Source organism: Dromaius novaehollandiae, chromosome 27 (genome assembly GCF_036370855.1).
Source record: "Dromaius novaehollandiae isolate bDroNov1 chromosome 27, bDroNov1.hap1, whole genome shotgun sequence".
Taxonomy (NCBI): Eukaryota; Metazoa; Chordata; class Aves; order Casuariiformes; family Dromaiidae; genus Dromaius; species Dromaius novaehollandiae.
The window spans coordinates 2824000-2842963 of NC_088124.1; the positions used below are offsets into that span (position 1 = coordinate 2824000).

Here is an 18964-nt window from a genome sequence, read left to right on the forward strand (position 1 = left end):
GGAAAGGATAAAAACCAGCTTCTGCTGAAGTTGGTAAACTGAAGTGACATTTACACAATGCGGGGACTCGGGCATGAGTAAGGCCAGGGTCACCTCCCCTTTTGTCTAGAGGCCAGGCACATCCTGCCTAGAGATGCTGAACACTCCTGAAGATCAGCACTGCCTTTCATCTTCAACAGGGTGTTTGTTTCTTTGTGTCTGCTGTGCATCTTTAGGAAATGCAGTCTTGAACCTGTTACCTTTGCGGTCTCATACACAAACAGTTGATTCTGGAAACACTTTCAAGCCTGTCACTGATTCAAAAAGAAAACCTTCCCCAAGAGGGATTTTGTAAAAACAAAGCCAGGTAGCAAAATTGTGTTTACTTAAGAGTTTTATTTACACAACACAATGCAAAGATTGTTCCATAAAAAGTTGGCTCCCCTCAGCATCACACAAGACATCTGCCAAATTTTACAGTGCAATTTAGTAACAGCTTTTAAATATTTACAGAACACTTTTTCAACTTACACGTTAAGGCAGAGTCAGGGCACAGTGATAAGAAACACAAGTGCAGTTTGGTGCTAGGCATGATACAGAGATGAACTGGCAGCATAACTCATGTTCAGATCCACTGGAAATTTAGCTTGGAATTACTCCTGGAAAATCCAGTTGGAAAAAATGCAAGAAAACTGCTTGCCGCTTGAAAGAAAAGAGCTAAAGACACTTTGACCTTGATTTAGCAGCTAATGAAAAAAACACACACAAACCAGCAGCTAATAAAAATGTTTGGCTAAGGTGTAGGTGAGATGGAACAGGCATACAGAAGTCTTACGCCGTTAGCAGTGAAGAATGGATCCTAGAAACAAGACACTGTACTCTCTACAGATGTTTACCAACACTAGGAAATAGGAAGCAAGCTTGTGATGCGACAGAGAGAAAACCTACCCATAGAAAAGGATGTCCAAGACCCCCAGAGGAGCATACTCAAGGACATCCACCTCATACTGAAAGACAATAGAAATGAGGTACCCAGCTGCTCTTCGTGCCTTTGAAAAACTTTGTCTTTAACTCAAAAGGTAATAATATGAAAAAAAGTGAACAAGCTGAGATTTCAGAAGACAGTTTAAAAAACATGCAGTAAAAATGCATAATACACATTGTTTTTTCTACAGCAAGTTATCACAATTTATAATTGTATAGCTTCTCTCATCTTTGGTATTTATAAATAAAACCACCAGTCCCTTTAGTAAAGGGCTAATAATGCAACTACTGTCTCAAAATCACTTACTCCTAATCCACAGCAGCTTTAAAGGGTTTTGATTTTTGAATTTTAAGGCAGTAACTAAGCTGTTAGGAATTGAAAGAAGTGTTTAGATATTAACAGCTCTTAATTTTCCAATGGTTTTCTAAGGCAACATTTTCAAATGGTTGAAAGAAACTGCAGGGTAAGGAGATAGAGCAGTTTGAGAAGTAGGTATCGGTTCTTCATTTAAAAAAAAACAAAAAAACAAAAAAGGGGAGGAGGGAGTAGAAGATGATATTACTGATGAGTCTATGAAAAGCCTGATCCTATAAGTCATTACTTCAGTTAGCCCTTGTTCTTATGAGTAGCCCCCACTGACTGCAGTGAGCCTGGTACTTATATTAAGGCTATTCTTGCATTTCAACTTTGTTGGATCCAGCTAGCATCTAAACTGCTTATGGCAATGCATTTAATCCTACAACACATACAAAAAGCACAAAGGGGGCTCAGGGAGAGCACGCTAACAAGTTATCACCCAGCCTTAGGTATGTACAATACTTTCACTCAACCCCCCCCCCCCCCCCATCAGTCCTTCATAATGGCACTCAATTCAGAAGACATCTAGGTAGAAATTCCCTAAAAGCACCTATTTAAAAAAAAAGTTTCACTACAATCACATTCTCTTTCACTTGCTAACTTACAAAGTTAGGACTAAATATAACTAAAAGCCACCCTATCACTTTGAAACACTGCTTTAACTCTTTTTTTTTAAAAAAAAAAAAAAGCTTTTTTTTTTTTGTCTGTGCTATGTACTTAGTGTTCAGCACCAATACAAGTTCACAAGAATCTGAAACAGTTCAACTTCATATATGCTTTTAGAAACCTCATTAAATTAAGAAAAAAAATCACAAATTAAAGACTGGTACCAGTTAGGCCCAAAGGTTAATGTCACCTGCCACTGGGAGTGCAGAGCTAACTACAAAACAGGTTCAAAGCGGAGCTCATGCTTATAGAAGGGAATTACCAAAGCTCAACTGAGGCCGAATCCTCCCTCCCAAAATGCAGTCGTGTTCTGAGAAAAGTTGAGGCAAAGAAAGGCACTTTGGGGCGCTCCTGGCGAGCATCCTGATCATAACAGAATGTGCTTTTATAAATTATATTAGACAATAATCACAGAGGGACATGGTGGGTCCCACATCCCAAAACTGACCCCAGGAGGCACTCTCTCTTTGGAACACTCCAGGGACGGATGGTCCAGCCCTGACAGCAAGAGGAATGTGGGAAGGAGAAGCTGAATGTGCCACCATCACTAAGACACTTAAGGAAGAATTTGATACTGCTCTGGTGGAAACCAAGAGCAAGAATGCCACAGATGTTTTCATCTTTGAAACCGATGAAAATGCAGCAGATACTAAGAGTGGCCAAGAGATGGCAGCAGCAGGAAGCCTCATGGCTGATCCAACCACACACAATATGCCCATCAATGATCAGGTTAAACGAATTTCCCTCCCTCTCTCTGCCCTAATGCCAGATCCATTTGTGTTACCAGCTGCAGTTTTTATCATCTGCATTGTTTGTATATGCGTCCTTCCATGCAGAAACCAAAACCTGTTGCGCTTTGTGGCAAAAGAGGCCTGTTTCTCTTATCACTGCTTAGGGGGGAAAAAAAAAAGTTATACAATTTTTTAATTTAGAAAAATATTACATGGCTTGAGGGTTGCTGTCTTAGTACCAAAAGTAAAGTGCACCGCAACTTGAGGCCATTGCGATAAGAGTTGAGAAATGCTATTAAAAGAGGCTTCCAAGTAGCATTATAAAAAAGAGCACTACAAACTAAAGTTAAGGCAATATAAGTTGTGTCCTTCTGCTAGATAGTTTACTGGAGAGTTGTCTACCTCAAGCTTTAATTATTGCTTCATTTCCTCTGTACTAAAGTCCTTTGTCACTGGGAAAACAGCGCTGGCAGAATTGGCAGACCGAGTATGTCACTTAATGCAGGACTTGCAAAACAGTCCGTACAAATACCACGTGCTTTACAACATCAAACTAAAGGCTTGCTCTCATCTCCTGATGGACTGTACAGTCTGGCAAAGATTTTAAAAAGAAAACAAACTCTTGCTCCTGAAGCAGCAAAATGTGCTTGCAGCATTGATGACAGAAACAGTTTGTGGAAGTTTTCAATGGCGCAGAAAGAACAAATCCTGGGTAACAACCAGGGTGTGTAACAAAAGCAGCTCCTGAAATCTTCTCCAAGAGTCCACAGCCCTCATGTTTTCTTTAAAAAAGAAAAAGTTCTTTTATGGGTAGAAACCCAAAGTACAGAAATGAAATTCCAAGGCTCAGAAGTCATCCCAGGTAAAAACTTACTACTTTCCTGCTTTCATATAGGATGGTATTGCTCCTCGGGCTGTCAGACCCTCAAAACGCTTGTAGGTGTAATTGATAAAAACCCAGTCTTTGTTCTTATAGTCAGTCTCTGGGTGATTGCTTGTGGCGACTGTTAAGACAAAGAGAAAAGAGTTACCACTTGAAGTCTGAGGTTTATTTTCATACAACACACTAGATTTGGGGGGAGGGGAGAATACTTCTGAAAAAAGAAACACTCTAGATAGAACAGAGCTGCACTGCCTAGATCTGTTTTTCAAGCGCAACCCAGAAGAACTGCCGTGATGTGTGGTTTTGAATAGGTTTTGACACATAGATACAAGGATCCTCTGAAGACTTTTGCACCAAACTGCATCATCCCCTCCTGTCCCCCCACCACACTAGGAGTTAGATATGCTAGCAAGAACTCGGGCAGTGCCAAGAGGTACCTTCACAGCACCGGGCTCGCAGGTCCTGCTGAGCTCCCAGCTCCCTGGGAGCTCTGCTGCCCCGCACAGAGGCCCTTCCTCAGATGGCTCCCAGCATCATTCCCAAGTCTGCATGCCAGCTTCTGCTACCCATGTTACAGCTCACAGACATCTGCAGCACCAGGCTACCAGCTCACAATTTGATCATGATACTAAAGCTAGCATCTGCTATTTTAAGCCTCACACATACACCCTGACAAATTAAATACCAATGGCTCTATGGAAATGAACAGTAACAGCATGGAAAGTATCTCAGTACTTACCACATATATCTAAAGAAAGCCAATGCAGTTATCAGGCACTTCTACATTGCACTTCTGACTTGATATTAAACCAGAGTATGTACCACAGCTCAATTATAGAGTAAGGAAGAGGAAATAAGAGGCGTGTGAAAGAGCAAAGAGGACGTGTCATGGATTTAAGTACGAAACGGTCTTGTAATGCCATTTATGCTTGTATCTGCTGCAGTGAATCAGCAGACCCTCACGAGCTTGACCCCTCCTCCAGTTTCCACCAAACTCACTGTAAGCAGAGTGGACAGAAAGCCTTGCAGGGCTTAACCACTACCAGTAAGTTAACATCTTTATTACCCCAAAACAGAACATAATTAACTCTTACTCTGAACTTACTACTGCTTCTTAATAAGATCTAGTAAGATTACTTACTATTAAGATCCTACTTACTAGTAAGATCATGGGATTCTCTGGTAACAGGAAAGTTGCGTAATTCTACTGGAGAAGAAGAAAGATTTTTTACGTGCAGAATCAAAGCATTTACCTGTTGGTTTAAGGATATCAGATTCTGGGAATTCATCGAAGTTTGAGGTGTCATCAATGCTTTTAATTTCTATCGAAATTGCAGCAGGTCTCTCTCTGCCAAGAGGAGCAGATTCAGCATTAGGATTTCAAAGGCAGAAAGAAGAAAGCAGGATTCAAACACATTCTATTTCTTGATAGACTCAAAGACTGAAGGTACCTAAACCTTAGCAAACTTGGATCGAGGCCCACACTACTCTCACCCACACCCAGATAGCATACAGAACTCCTCCCATGTCAGTCAAGCTGCTCATTTCTGCTGAACAGGACTAGCTTTAAAGAGTCAATACAGAAGAGCAGCTGCCTTTTCTGCAGGGCATCTTACCTGATATGCTCCCAATCAACCCCTTCAAAGAACAGGTTACTCTTTATTTCCTCCACACCAGATGCACCAATTCTGTGCTCCCATTCACAGCAAAATCTGGGATGGAAGGAAGAATGAAAATGAAGGAAGAATGAAAATGAAAGCATTCCATTTAGAAATGGAACAGCTTTCTGAACTGATGCTCCTACAGTTTCTTAACAACCTATAAATGGAGAAGGTTAAGAACTCCCACTTCAAAAACAACATACAAAGTTGTGCTCAGGAATGTCATGTCAAATGCTGCAATTAAGATGCAGTATTCTTTCACAACAGGGTCATGTGCCTTTTCGGGACCAGTACAGAGCAGGAAAACATATAAAGCCTAACAAGCTAGACATTTATATTTTTGTCCTGAAAACAGATTGGTGATTGAAAATATTAGGTGCATGGAGAGGGGGGAAAATAAAGGGGGGGGGGGGGGGGGGGGGGGGGGAAGAAAGAACAGGAGTCAGCATGCACTGGGATATGTTTGTATGCTCCAGTGCATACAATGTCAAAATCATTGCTATGTCACGAAGCTAGCTCTGGCAAAAAGATTTAGTCACTTCCAAGAGAAGCTTGCAGAGAAGCTAAAGAGCACAAACATTCAGATTTTGCCAAATTAGCAGCACTTACAGGGGAGCTCCTTTTTAGCACAGTTCAGTCAGAGCTCCACTAAATTAACTCTGAGAGACAAATATATTTGATTTGGGAGCTCAGCAGTTGATGCATATGCATAACAAGATAAGTAGCTCTCTTAAGCATCTTTTTTTTTTTTTTTTTTTAATGTGAGACCAGATATGAGAGGTATTTAGTACAGTTTGCATGACAAGAAAATTAGTAATAAATTAACTGGTAAACCATATGACTGGCACCTTAAAATAAGATCCTTTGCTTTATCAGATATTGGAACTTCTGGAGGAAATGTGAGAGTCTCTTTCCAATTCATTACTTTCTTATATGTTTCTTGAGGAGTCTCAGAACAGAAAGGTGGATAACCTGAAAAGAAAGAAAAATACAATCTTGTTCGAATCAAAAATAGTTCCTGTAACTACTAAAATCTACACTGCACCAGTCAGAACACACCTCAAAAAACATGCAAGGAGCAAGTGCTTTGAGACTGACCGCAAGCACACAAAGACAGCTGATATTCTACAGCACAATTCCTGCTTATAACTAGTGCATTGCCTATTTCTTACCAATTAACATCTCATACATGATGACCCCAAGTGACCACCAGTCACAAAGCTTGTTGTATCCGGTCTGCATGAAAACTTCAGGAGCAATGTAATCTGGTGTTCCCACAGTAGAAAAAGCCTGAAACAAATATCGTCAGTTACATATATTTAGAGAAAACTACCTGCTATGGAACTGGGAGCTTATGCAAAAATGGTAATTTTGAAGAAGACTTCGGATTCTCTGTTAAATCTTTAGCAAAGGTGTTTAGAGCCTTTATTTCAAGATATGTAGAAACAAAGTCAGTATGTTCATGTGAAGGAGTCTGAAAACACCTTCAGAGAAACAGGGAAAGTTATCATTGTCTACATAGAGCTGGGAATGGGCCACTAACCTATTGTTATATTTTAAGTGGCAAGAACAGTTAGTTTTAGCTAGAAGGCATCATATATCAAAGTAACCAACTATGGCAGCCCCTATCTCAGGCACATGTCACCAGCTCTTTGGCAGATGGATGAAGGACAAACTAGAGTCACTCCTCTTTTTAAGAGAAACAGCACAAATCTTTATTTCATCATGGTTTAAAAGTCTGAAATGAATTAATGCCAGTCGTTTAAATACCTGTGCCATTTGAATGCAGCAGGCTCAGCAGAGAATATTTCCAAACAGGTGAAGTGTACTTACCAACTGACGTCTATTTCTCTTCCAAGTTTCTGCTTTCCTCTTGGAATTCATGTTCTGAAAAGCTAAAAGGGATTGGAATATATGTGACTGAATCCTACTGGTCACCGCACATACAGTTTTACCCCCAAACCACTGCACTGCTTAAAATCTCCTTTCCAACATCAGGAAAAGTAGTCAGGTCCTAGACAGACCACCCAGTTTGTGTTCAGCTGGGCCAGGAAGAGGTTACAGTCCCCAGGTGCTCATCACTGGCCCCTAGAGCCAAAGGTTACCATCATTCAGATGCTAGAGCTATTTGTAGAAGCACACCTTAATTTACTTCGCAAAAGATAAGCAACATTAAGCAGAGATGAACTAGTAAAGCTGCCTTAACCTTGTCTTGCTCATTTTACCTGGAACAGTCTAGGGGTGCTTACGTGGCACCTCCAGAAGATCAAAGTGATCAGCACCCTCTAGCAGGAAGTGGCAGCTAACAGTTAAAGAGCAAGGAAGGGTTGTAACCTCTTCCACGAGTACAGATGGTTGCAAAGAGCACATCTGTCAATACCCTAAACTCACCAGCAACTTCCAAACCTGTAACTGCAACATATGCATTTTGAGTACTATTGATAAAATGTTATCAAGACTTTCATTAGAGAGCCATGCTTTCAAAGGCCTTTTTTTTTTTAATAAACACTTTAAGATCAAAGTTACCCTCCTTGAGAAAATGTCTGAATGTTCAAAGAGACTCTGATCTCACTTGTTAATTTAAATAACACATGAAATACAGCTAGCATCTACCAAGTCACACTAAAGTTTTCATTTGAGGTATATTACTACAGCAGAAATCTATTTGACAGATAAACTTCTGGAAATGCATACTCCAAGCAGGCAGATAACTGTCTTACACTTAGAAATGTTCCAGCAGGGTTTGCCCTGTTCAGCCATGTGCTTAGCTAATTAGACAGTTACAGTATTTTTTTTGGCTAGCTATATTTATATAAATAACGTTCCCCCGATAACTACTTCACAGTTTAAGCTCAGTGAGAATTCAGACATCTGCTGCTTGCATACATTAAAGTAATGAATTATTTTTATGAAGATGTTTTACAGAAAACCAAAACTACACCTTAAGGTGCAATGTTCATCATTAGACACCATCTGTGGCCTTCTAAGCTCATACTAAAATCAGTTATGTCAGGCCCCAAAAGGAAGTACACAGATACTGCTTCTGAATCCAAACAACTTACTGAAGTCACTGGGAAGACTGTGGTTCAAGTTTCTATAAAACTCTGTTCTGTGAGCTTTCTTTAGTCCAGTGCACAGACCGAAATCTGACAGTTTCACGTGGCCCTAGAAATGAAAAGGCCCCAAATACAAAAATAATACGAGATGATATAACGAGTACACTTTTCTACTTCTCCCCCTTCATTTTGTATAATAAGTATGTGCAGTATTTTGGCTTTTCTTGTTTTAGCCTAAGACTTGATGTGTACACAGAATCGAGCTATTAACACTTTCTTCACTGCTACACAGAGAAAGTCCAGCAGCCATTTACTTCTCTTCCAAGAAACCTCCGCTCCTGCGACCTATTAACCACTTTAGACCGGGGGCTGATGACTGCTTCAGGCTGAAAGCCAATGTCTCCAGAGGGAGCTGTAGTCCCTTGATTGTGTATTGACACTGCTGGATAGGAGGAAGAATCACCTTAAGGTCAGTTACTGGATCTGTCCTGGTGCATAATGCAAGACCACGCTGACTGTGTGGAATTTTTTCTTCCAAATTTAAATTCAGGGCTCAAAAAACAATGTTGATTTTATCTACGTCTAGATGTACACATACTGAACTAAAACAGTAATTCAAGCACTGCATTGTTAGCTGGCTAACACTAAAATGCAAGTATTTACTGTTGGCAAGCTTTTTCCAAACAAGCTAAATTTTAAGCAAACTTGCAGTTAGCAATAGGAGATTAATGAAATAGTCAAGCTTTCTGCAAACTGCCTGCAATAAACATCTAGAAGCAATCAAGTAACTTGACCAGCCTTCAGAAATATCCTGAGAGAGAGAATAGCTCAGCTTTCAGGCTCGCTAATGTAGTAGCTACGTCCTTCACATTTGCTATGCTCATCTTCCCAATAGTTGGAAAGCATGTGCATAACAGATGTGAGACCAAAATGAAACATCTTGACTAAGAGGGGAGAACTGAAACTGACTGTATGTTTTAAATTGCAGCTGAAATAACCGAAAATAGCTGAAACAACTGTCACAAGAAAATTCATCATAAGTGAGGTACTAATACAATTGAGGGTGGAGAGGTCTGTCTTTGGTTTTTTTCCCCAGGGATATGGTGGAGATGCCCTCGAAGGTTAGGAGGAAGAGGGCTAAGTAAGAAGCAGTGACTTCTTTCACAATTCTCAACACCAGGTCAATATTAAAAATTACAAGACCTATTTACTACTACCAAGTGGTTAGTACATACCTTGCTATCCAAAAGAAGGTTGTCTGGTTTGATATCACGATGGATAAAACCCAGCTGATGAATAGAATCAATGGCTAGCACAGTCTCAGCTATATAGAACTGCGTCTCTTCTTCCGTTAAGGTATCTTTTTTCATCAACAATGTCATCATGTCACCTAGAAGCCAGCCCCACAAATAGCAAAGGTAAATACAAACTAATATGTGAGCGCCAGTCTCTCTGATTTTGAAGGCATTTACAAAAAAAATAACTAAGCCATTAAAAACCTCATGAAATCTAAACTAGTTTTTTTATAAAGTAGTAAATACAGTTGCCCAGCACTTATGTGACTTAGCAAGCTTTTGTATTTTGCTTTGAATCACTGTAGGTGGAAAGGCTTGTCCTGTAGTTGCATTAAAGTTCTAGTAAGACAGCTAAATAGCATGAAGATGAAATACCTGCAAAGAAACATCATTCAAACAAGAGTCAGCCATAGATAGCCACTCTTGACTGCGTAACTGGATCGCAGATTAAAATATATACTTTTGGCTACAGAGCTGCTACAAAAAACAGACCGCTTGTGTGCAGCATCATATCAGAAAGCATTCTTGTGGTTTCATTAGTCTCATATATTACATGTTTTCAGTACGGCTTTCTTGTTAAGTGAGCTACAGTAGCATTATCATTCGAGGACAAACACCTTCACCCTTTGGAAAAAAGATCTTGAAGTTACTTCTGCTGCAAGCCAGCTAAAAGCAAAAGGATAGAGAATTAAAAGCTGGCTATGGTTCTGTGGAAATCCATCACGCAGTAAGGATAACTAGCAGAACATTAAGGCCAAGCATCAAATATCTGCAGCTAGTAAACACAAGCAGATAACTTTGGGCCTGACCCAACAAAGAGCTCAGGACCCTAACTCCTAAAAGCAGAAAGCTTTAGGAGTGACTTGTTTCTTTACAAAGTGATGTCCGGTACAAATAGTGCTGTATGGTACTCTAGTCCCAGTAATAAAAGACAAAATTTGTAATTAAGAGATTAGACCTCCACAGAACAAAAGGAAAGCAACCTTTTGATTTCAGGTAATTACCTCCAGGCAGGAACTCCATGATAAGGTAGAGGTTTAGCTTATCCTGGAAGCTATAGAACATTTTCACAACCCACAAACTGTCTGCTTCCACTAGAATGTCCCGCTCTGCACGAATATGGCCAACCTGGAGATATATGTATGCATTAATTAATTACAAGCCCATGTTTTACTAGATAAATTTATTTCATAGACAATTCAAGCATTATTTTGAAAAGCATTAAATATTGAAAATACAACAGTCAAAACTTCTGCATGAGGGCAGAAACCCTCAAAACATCAATAGGTTCACCACTCAAATATTTTCCGGTAATAAAATAGCATAGCACCTTTGAAAATGGATTCGCAAAGCATGCTTCCGACAGCAGAAAGGTGTCTCGCTGCCATATTTTTCCAGACTATCTAATTTTTTTAATCTGATAAATTCCACGGAATACCTGCTTTTCATTGTACAGCATGAAGTTCTGAAAGACCCTTTACTTTCAAAAATTTCTACTGGAAAGCTTATGGGGACTTTTTTCTATGGGCATTTACACCTGAATAAACTTTTATAGTTATAGTTTGACTTTTGCTGCCATACATTAAGAAATATGTAGGAGGATGAGAGAGCACTAACCTGTTTTTTTAAAAAAAAACAAAAGCTCGAGCTAGAGAAACTTAAACCACCCCACTGAACGATAAGGTTCCAACAGAAAGATAACAGTTAAAAGAGTAAAACGTAGATGTGGGGTTAAGAAGTTTGGATCCCCTTCAAGTCAGAACTGTACGTGTGATATGTAACACTATAAAAACACTTACAACTACTTGGACAACAGGCCAGTGCAAAACACAATTTATTACCATGTGAAGAATCAGGCGATAGGAAATAAAAGTTACAGAGTTCTGAGAAACATATGGTTGATTATATAAGCAGGTTAATCCTATATACAAAAATATCCCATTTTTTCGGATCTTTAAAGAACTAGCTCTTTTCTAAGCAGTTAATATGTCCTTCAAATATGGCTTCAACCTACTTGCACAGATTTAGACCACAGCATTTATTTAGCAGTGCCACATAAAGCTCCTGTGTGAGCACACTGTTGCTTGTTTTTTAAACAAGTACTTTGAGAAATGGGAACCAATTCCTCATTTTTATGGAACACACACAGAGCACTTGCTAGATTAATCCCAGTGCTGAACAAGAAATGATTTTAGACCACTATATTCTCAGAAGTACTATCAGAGAGAAGCCTTAAAATGTTAAATGCCACTACTTTGGATGTCCCTCAAGTAAGGCAAAATAATTCCAGCAGTCATACCACTTTGATATTTACATCTGATTCCATAAATGAGAAATGCCATAAACCACTGATCTGACGTCTGTACTGAAGCATTTGCACATGTGATGGTAAAAGTACATATAACGTACATCATAAAATGACAAAAAAGGAGCATAAGTCAGATGTATACAACTGTCCTTTTGTTTCGTTTGAAAGGCAAATCTAGTCCTTAGAAAAATGATCTGCTTCACCATGTTTTCAAGTACAAACCAAGTTCAGTCCTACTCTGCTTCAGACTGAAGAGCATCGAAGAAAAGTCTGTGACAATTGCAGCATCCATTAAGACTAAGCAAGGCACTGCAGGCAACTGAGCATTCAGTTACATACCATAGTGTATAGTTATAGCCTGTCACCACTACTGTAAGCCTATTTAGATGAAAACTGTATATTCTTCAAACATTTACATTTGTGACAAAGAGAGCTAAAAAATAAGGAGACTTGAGAGAAGCCACTAGGTGACTGGTCCTTATGAATTCATATGAGATTTTTATGTTCTATTCCCTCAATTAAAAAAAAAAAGACAAAAAAGAATCAGCACAAGTTTTTAGCTAGGAAACATAGACTACAGGTACCCATTACTCCTCTCCATACACCACAATTACCTCCCAAAGTCATCTAAAACAAGGATGGTAATGTTGCTACTTAATATGGTTGTTCACCTGCTCTTTTTCAAGCATATCAGCTTTGCGTAATATTTTCATTGCATAAACATGTCCTGTATCTTTCTTCTGGACAAGTCGCACCTGGAAAGTATGCAAAAATTTGAGTCAAATACACCATTACCACCACAACTATTCATAAATTTGAATATCAAGCCCTTAAAACAGATATTTGGGTTCTCTTTCTTGAAGTCATATCAGATTGCTAAAAACAAGCATTACTTCGTGCATGGTAATGGCATGCAAATTCTGTTAATTCTAGGACATCAAACCATTGTAATATAGATGACACATTCAGCAACCACTCAACTAAATTAGATGGTCCAAAGCCACGTTCCTTGAAAAAGGCCACCTCAATAGTAAGTGGCCCTTCAGTTCTCACTGTTCTGTAAAACCAGCCCCAGAAGGTCTGAATTCAAAGTACACTGCCCAGCTTGCATTTAGCTTGCCTATCAAGTCCTTTTCAACAATATTAATGCTCATTTAAAGCACACGGTGTTTAAACCAGCATTGATTAGGCATAAAGACAGATGCATGCAACTGTTAAACTAAAGCAATCTGCAATTATTGCACAATTTATCTTTGACTTCTGCAAACTATTTAAGTTTTTAACAAGTACCAGTGCCTTTTGAAAATAGTCGTCTTTTCTGGATTTACCTCTCCAAATGCTCCTCTGCCTATTACTTTTAAGGACTCAAAGTCTTCCAAACCCAGCCTTGTTCTCTTTAGACGAAGAAACTCTGTCTCCTTCTGTGCATGTGCTGACCTCCTGATTCTCTTCTGGAGTTTACAAAAAAGGCACAGTGAGAATTCTGCAGTTAGGTCTGTACAGATGACAGCAATCCAAGTAAAGATGCTAGATCTCCGTTTATAAGAGAAAATCACTTGTATTATCTAACCATGAAAATCATTTTTTCCATATTCATTACCTCTTCATCTTTTAAGCCTTCTTCTTCCATCATTTGTTCTAGCTTCTTTTGTCTAAAGCAGAGACAGAAATTAGGAAGGAAAAGGTTGAATCTTTAGTATTTTTTCTTAATCGCATGCACATATCCAACACCTCTCGCTGTGCTGCTGTGAAAAGAGGATGTAATGCCAGCAAACAACAACTGTAAATGATCAGCTATATAAAGGAGAATCAGACATAAGATTAATTTTGAAGAATGTAACCTTACAATTTTACTGTTCTAGCTCTGTCCTCTCTAATTTCAAAAATTTAAACCTGCCTGCCTGCCTGGAATTTCACATATCTTATCCAAATGTATGTTTTTGCTGTATGGGAACATAAATTGAGGAGATCTGCGTTCAATTCTTGGCTTTCTCTTCGACAGCTGAGCAAGTCACTTAAGGCCAGAGCCATATAAATATTTAAGCACTGAAGTCTCATTTATTCCCGGGAGAATTAAGCTGTATAAAACCTTTGTGGATCTGCACTGTAGTATCTCTGCATCTCAAACTCACCATATGCAAAATGAAAAAAAGTTTCTCTCGACTTTCTAATACTTGAGATGCTCAAAATACTTGGGAAGAAGGAACGTGTCAGTACATATTCTCCCCCCTAAAGACTATTTCCTCCCCTTAAAGAATATTTCAAGCCTTAGTATAAAATGATTATATGGGGGCAAAAAAGGAAAGGAAACAAGACTGCAGAGGGGAGAATGGCTTCAGGGAACGTTTGTTATGATTACCTTGTGGGAACTTTTCCCAGCACTGATCACATCAATAGCTGCCTGAAGTGGTTTTTGTGTGTGTGTTTGTTTTTTTGGTATGACATTAAAAGCATACCAAATAATTCCTTCTTTTTATGCAAGTCATTCTTTGCAAGATCCCCTTCCGGTCTCCTATGCTACTAAGCAGCTGCTACTATGTGATAGTATTGTGGGCTACTGCTTCCAGAACCCAGCACATTTAAATTGATTTGCCCTTATTTAAGTACCCAGTCAGCACTGTCCAGTCATCACATTTCACACTCAAAACAGCGACTCAGACAGCAGAAGAGGACAACTACTGCAGTACGCAGCACTAAGTAGCTCAGAATGACTGAGCAATGCTGAAGTTCTCCTAAATACCTTTAATAGGTGCTATCTGCACTTCAGTATACATTTTATCAATGCTATTTAAAGTCCAAATTGCACATCCACAGGCACATGTTAAAAACCACATAACTTAGGAAAGTCCATTATGTTTCTTCAGAAAAAAACTCGGTCTTAAACAACAACAAAAAAGTCGTCATTGAGGTTTGGGGAGTAGAGGGCAGTACTCAGCACAAAGCAAGAGCTATACAAAGAGAAAGCAATGAATTAAATCAGTGATATTTTTCTGTTTTTTTTCCTCTCATTATTAATTGGAAGTCTTCGGGAACTTGGTATTTATTTCTAAATTGCTGCTTCATTTCTGCCATTCCTGTAGTTAGCAGGCATTCCACTTGGATCAAGTTAGCTTTTTTAGCTGCAAGTCTGAAAGCAAAGAAACACTGAAACTTTCTGAAAATTCCGATTATAGACTACATTGCAAGTTGGGAATATGCCACAAGTCCCAGTGCCGCAATTTGAGGGTACTCAGCAAATTAGAAGGTTTCAGTCAAAGGAAAACAAAAATAATACATCTCAGTTAAATCACTTGTTATATTTTGACTGATCTATTTCAAGGGATGTGATAAATTCAGCTAATGCACAGGCAAGAAGTTAGCATGAAATGACATTAAATGACGTCCATATAGCAATTGCTCATTGCCTTTGAAAAGACTAATCTTCCTTATCAGCTGACTCTATCACAAATTACAACCCAAAATGAAACTGATGCCATAAGAATGAGTTTTAAATTACAACCAGAGACATCAAAAGGGAAGAGGCAATAGAACACAAATAGACAGGATAAGCATTTGCAAATGCTGGCTTTTTACTTCAGAATTGTACTTGAATGATTCTAAAGTTAGTTTCTACTTAGTCACGTGATCAAATATACACTTTGTAAAACTTGATGACCATCATCTCACTTTTGCATTTGCCAGCATGTTTCAGGTTATCTCAGAAGAGACTCGAAAAGCTCCAGCCTAAACTACACTGGGATCCAGAAACCCAGGAGTTGCCTCTGGATGCTCACACCAAGCCACACCTAGGTACTCTTCTCGTGAGTTTAGGTACCTGCTCAGCAGAGATTTTCTTGTTTTGCTTTGGACCCAGACAGCTAAAATTCAGTTACTGTTTCTTTTGGGGTCTTCACCAATTTGGAAGGGAAGCAAGAAAGATTTTTACCTCATCTCCCGTTCTTCATGCTGGGCAATGAGATTGCTATAGAAGTTTTCTAATGTCACCTTTGTCATTGTAACTCGCTCCTTGGTGTGATTACTCATGGATGAGCAGGGTGTTGGGCCTGTCATTGCCATGGCTATTAGAAAAGAAAAAGGGAGGAAATGTTTGACATTAGAAATGCCAAATAACCTTCAAACGAGAACTACAATCAATTAAGCGAAGCTGAATCACAGAGTCCAGAGCTATATTTTAGTATTATCAGCAGAACAAGTGATAACAGTCCAGTTGTCTAAGCTCCGACCAAGAAGGGAAAAAAATCTTACAAAATAAAGGTACAAGTCAAACTTCCTGTTTTGAACATTTTTGATCTGAAAATAAGAGGGAAGGAAACTTAAGAAACATGATGCCTCAAAACCCACAATTTTAGGCAGTGCTGCAAGTGTTTTGCATTTCTCCCAATATTTTCTCCCGATCATTCATAAATACTAAAAGTTTAAAAACATCACGCTGAAACATCTAATCCAGAAGCTCCTCTTCCTTTGACCCTTGCAGAAATAAAGCCATCAGTTGCATGCTGTCTCCTCTACTGTGAATTTTATCAAAATCCTGAAAGTTATCCTGATAATGCAGCAACTGAGAAAGAAAAAAAGTTAAGCATTTAGTTGCTTTAAACAAACAAACAACAAATACTAGTTTAAGTATCCTGTATTTACACACTGAATTCTCTTAATATATCAGAGTACGCCAATTCCGTCTTACAGCACAGCCCTGGGGCATATTTACAGCCTAACTCTGCTTTCTAAAATACATTCAAATTCAGAGATATCAAATGCAAAATTGTATTTTAGCCTACATTTACTGGTCACAATGTAACTGGTAGTAACATTACTGAAGTTTGTAACCATTACTAGAAATTGCAGAGCAATGTAGGTTAGACACACTTCCCCTTTTTACAGTATTTAGGTGCTAGCAAAATTGGATTTTTCCTGTTTACTTTTTACAGCTATTTATAAGGCACCATTGTACCTTTACAAATGATGTTCTTTACAAGCCGTGACTGCTTTGTTTGGTATGCTTATAGGTTTCTTCACAGAAAAGGTATAATGAGGGAACCACTAAGGACCTCTGGCTATACTTTTTTTTCCTTCTTTTTTAAGATGCAGCTATGCCCTTATGGGACAACAGCTCTTAAGTGACACTACATGAAGAAGCAGGATCCTGTTCTCCGCAGAGCACTGAGGAGACTGTGCAAGACCTGTGTGCTGTAAGTGTGTATTTATGGAAACTATGCCTCTAGCTTTCATTTCCCAGAAAACAGAGAATGAAAACTATCTAGTAGAAGCAGGTTAGAAGGGACAAAAAAAAAAAAAAAAGAACCAAAAAGGAGAGAAAAGAGAAAGTACCAAACTCGAACGCGGCAGAGCCACCTGTGAATTTTTGGAAGCACTGACTCTGGGCACAGACACGCCGAGCGCACCTGGAGGGGGGCCGGCGGGAGGGCTCGCCCGCACACACACACCCCCCCCCCCGAGCAAAACGACCCCGGGGGGCAACAGGTAACTCCGGTCCCGCCCGGAGCAGCGGCGGCGCCCGGCAGCATCGCCGCGGCCGCCGGGAGCGGGTGGGCCCCGGTCGCCCAGCCGGTGCCCCGGTCGCCCCCAGGCCCAGAGCCGGGCACCCCCGGGGGGGGGGGGGGACGGACCCCAGCCCGCAGCTCCCCGCTGAGGAGGGGGCGGCCGCCGGCCGGGCCCGGGGCGAGGGACGCGGCCGGGAGGGCCCCGGCGAGGGGTCCCCATGGCAACGAGGCGGGGGGCGGCTTACCGGAGCCCCCCCGGGCGGGGGGGGGGTGAGGAGCAGGAGGCGGCGGCGGGGTCCCGGCGCCCGCGGAGGGAGGCGGAGCTGGGGGGGGAGGGAGGGAGGGGGCGAGGCGGAGCGCGGACCCCGAGCCGAGCCGCGACAGCCCCCGCGCCGCCACCGACGGCGACCCAGACGGGACAAGCACCACAGGGACCGCTAGGGCCGCGCGCATGCGCCACCATCCTCCCGGCCCCGCCGCCCCGCCCTCTGCCCACGGGGTGGGGTTGCCGCCGCTGCCCCCCCCCCTCCCCGCAGGCCCGCGAGCGGCGCATGCGCGCGGCTGCTTCGCGCCAACTGTGGGGGGGGGAGAGGCTCCTCTGACGCATGCGCAGTGCCCCGCGCCCAGGTGCGCCTGAGGGGGGGGCTGCCTCCCCCGCGCGGTGCCTGCAGGCCTTCCAAAATCCACGCGTTTCACCTAAATCAGCCTTTTTCTCCCCGAGGCTCTTCTGCGGGCGCTCCCGCAGGCCTGGCGAGCCCCATCCTTCCTCCTCCCCCCTGGGGAAAGGCTGCCGCCCTCTGCGGCCTGGTGCACCCCGTGACCCCGCCATCGCGGTTGCCGTTTTTCACAGCCCTGAGAGGCCCTGGGTGACCGCCGGGGGCCGCGCGGGGAAGACGTGCCCGGGCATGGGCACCGCGGACGCACCGTGACGCTGAGAGTGACGCTTGAGGCGTTGGGGGCTCCTTTGCTCGCGTACCTTTAGCTCCCAGCGGCTCAAACAGGGGAAGGGGGCCTTCCGCCCCGAGACCAAAATACGGGTGCAGAGGCAGACTGCCCGGCTCACACAGCGTGCCCAAGGGGAGAAGGCGCTTTCCTGGAGGTTAGAGCTGTTCATGGTCACGTCCCCTCGCTTACACCCCCGGACTCTGAAATCCACAGCAACCTGGAGGCTGGTTCGGGGAGGGAGGGCTTCCATACCCCAGCTGAGCAAACTCACAGTTTGGGCCTTAAAAAATGATTTTCATCTCAACCATCTTCTGCTCCCAGCCTATGCTTTATCAGGGACATCCAAAATCATCTCTGTTTCACTATAGTTTTGAGTGGGCACCAAACGCAGGCCTCTGGAATGGCACAAACATGTTATCACAAGGATAGACCTGGATTGGGACAATGCCAGCCACGTCCCAGGGGTTCCCAGTTTGACTTTTAATTCTTCCCAGCCTGGGCTGAACTAAAGATTTAGAATCTCAAATCTTTTTCCAGGCTCAATGGTCAGTAAATGACATGGGTCAATGCATCTTCCTCAATACATTTCAAATCTGCAAG

At 41.6% G+C, this 18964-nt stretch overlaps 1 protein-coding gene across 1 annotated transcript; it reads right to left on the reverse strand.

The window, feature by feature from the left end:
- Nucleotides 1-355: 355 nt before the first annotated feature.
- STK38 (serine/threonine kinase 38) lies at nt 356-17928 on the reverse strand. The gene is made up of 14 exons (XM_026111837.2): nt 17665-17928; nt 15847-15979; nt 13522-13573; nt 13250-13372; nt 12593-12676; nt 10618-10741; nt 9554-9708; nt 8325-8427; nt 7096-7157; nt 6435-6552; nt 6111-6234; nt 5218-5313; nt 4855-4949; nt 356-3722 (listed from the first exon to the last, which is right to left on the reverse strand). The coding sequence occupies exons 1-14, from the start codon at nt 17870-17872 to the stop codon at nt 3592-3594; spliced, it is 1608 nt and encodes a 535-aa protein (XP_025967622.2). The 5' UTR covers nt 17873-17928; the 3' UTR covers nt 356-3591.
- Between the last annotated feature and the right edge of the window lie 1036 nt (nt 17929-18964).

What these genes read in the sequence shown, in the direction of transcription:
- STK38 (XM_026111837.2), bottom strand. Translation starts at nt 17,872, where the DNA reads ATGCGCGCGGCCCTAGCGGTCCCTGTGGTGCTTGTCCCGTCTGGGTCG. An exon ending in AAGGCTTAAAAGATGAAGAG is followed by an intron (nt 13,373 to 13,521) that starts GTAATGAATATG and finishes TGTAAACTCCAG; the next exon opens with AAGAGAATCAGGAGGTCAGC. An exon ending in AGAGAAATAGACGTCAGTTG is followed by an intron (nt 6,553 to 7,095) that starts GTAAGTACACTT and finishes TATTTGTTTCAG; the next exon opens with GCTTTTTCTACTGTGGGAAC.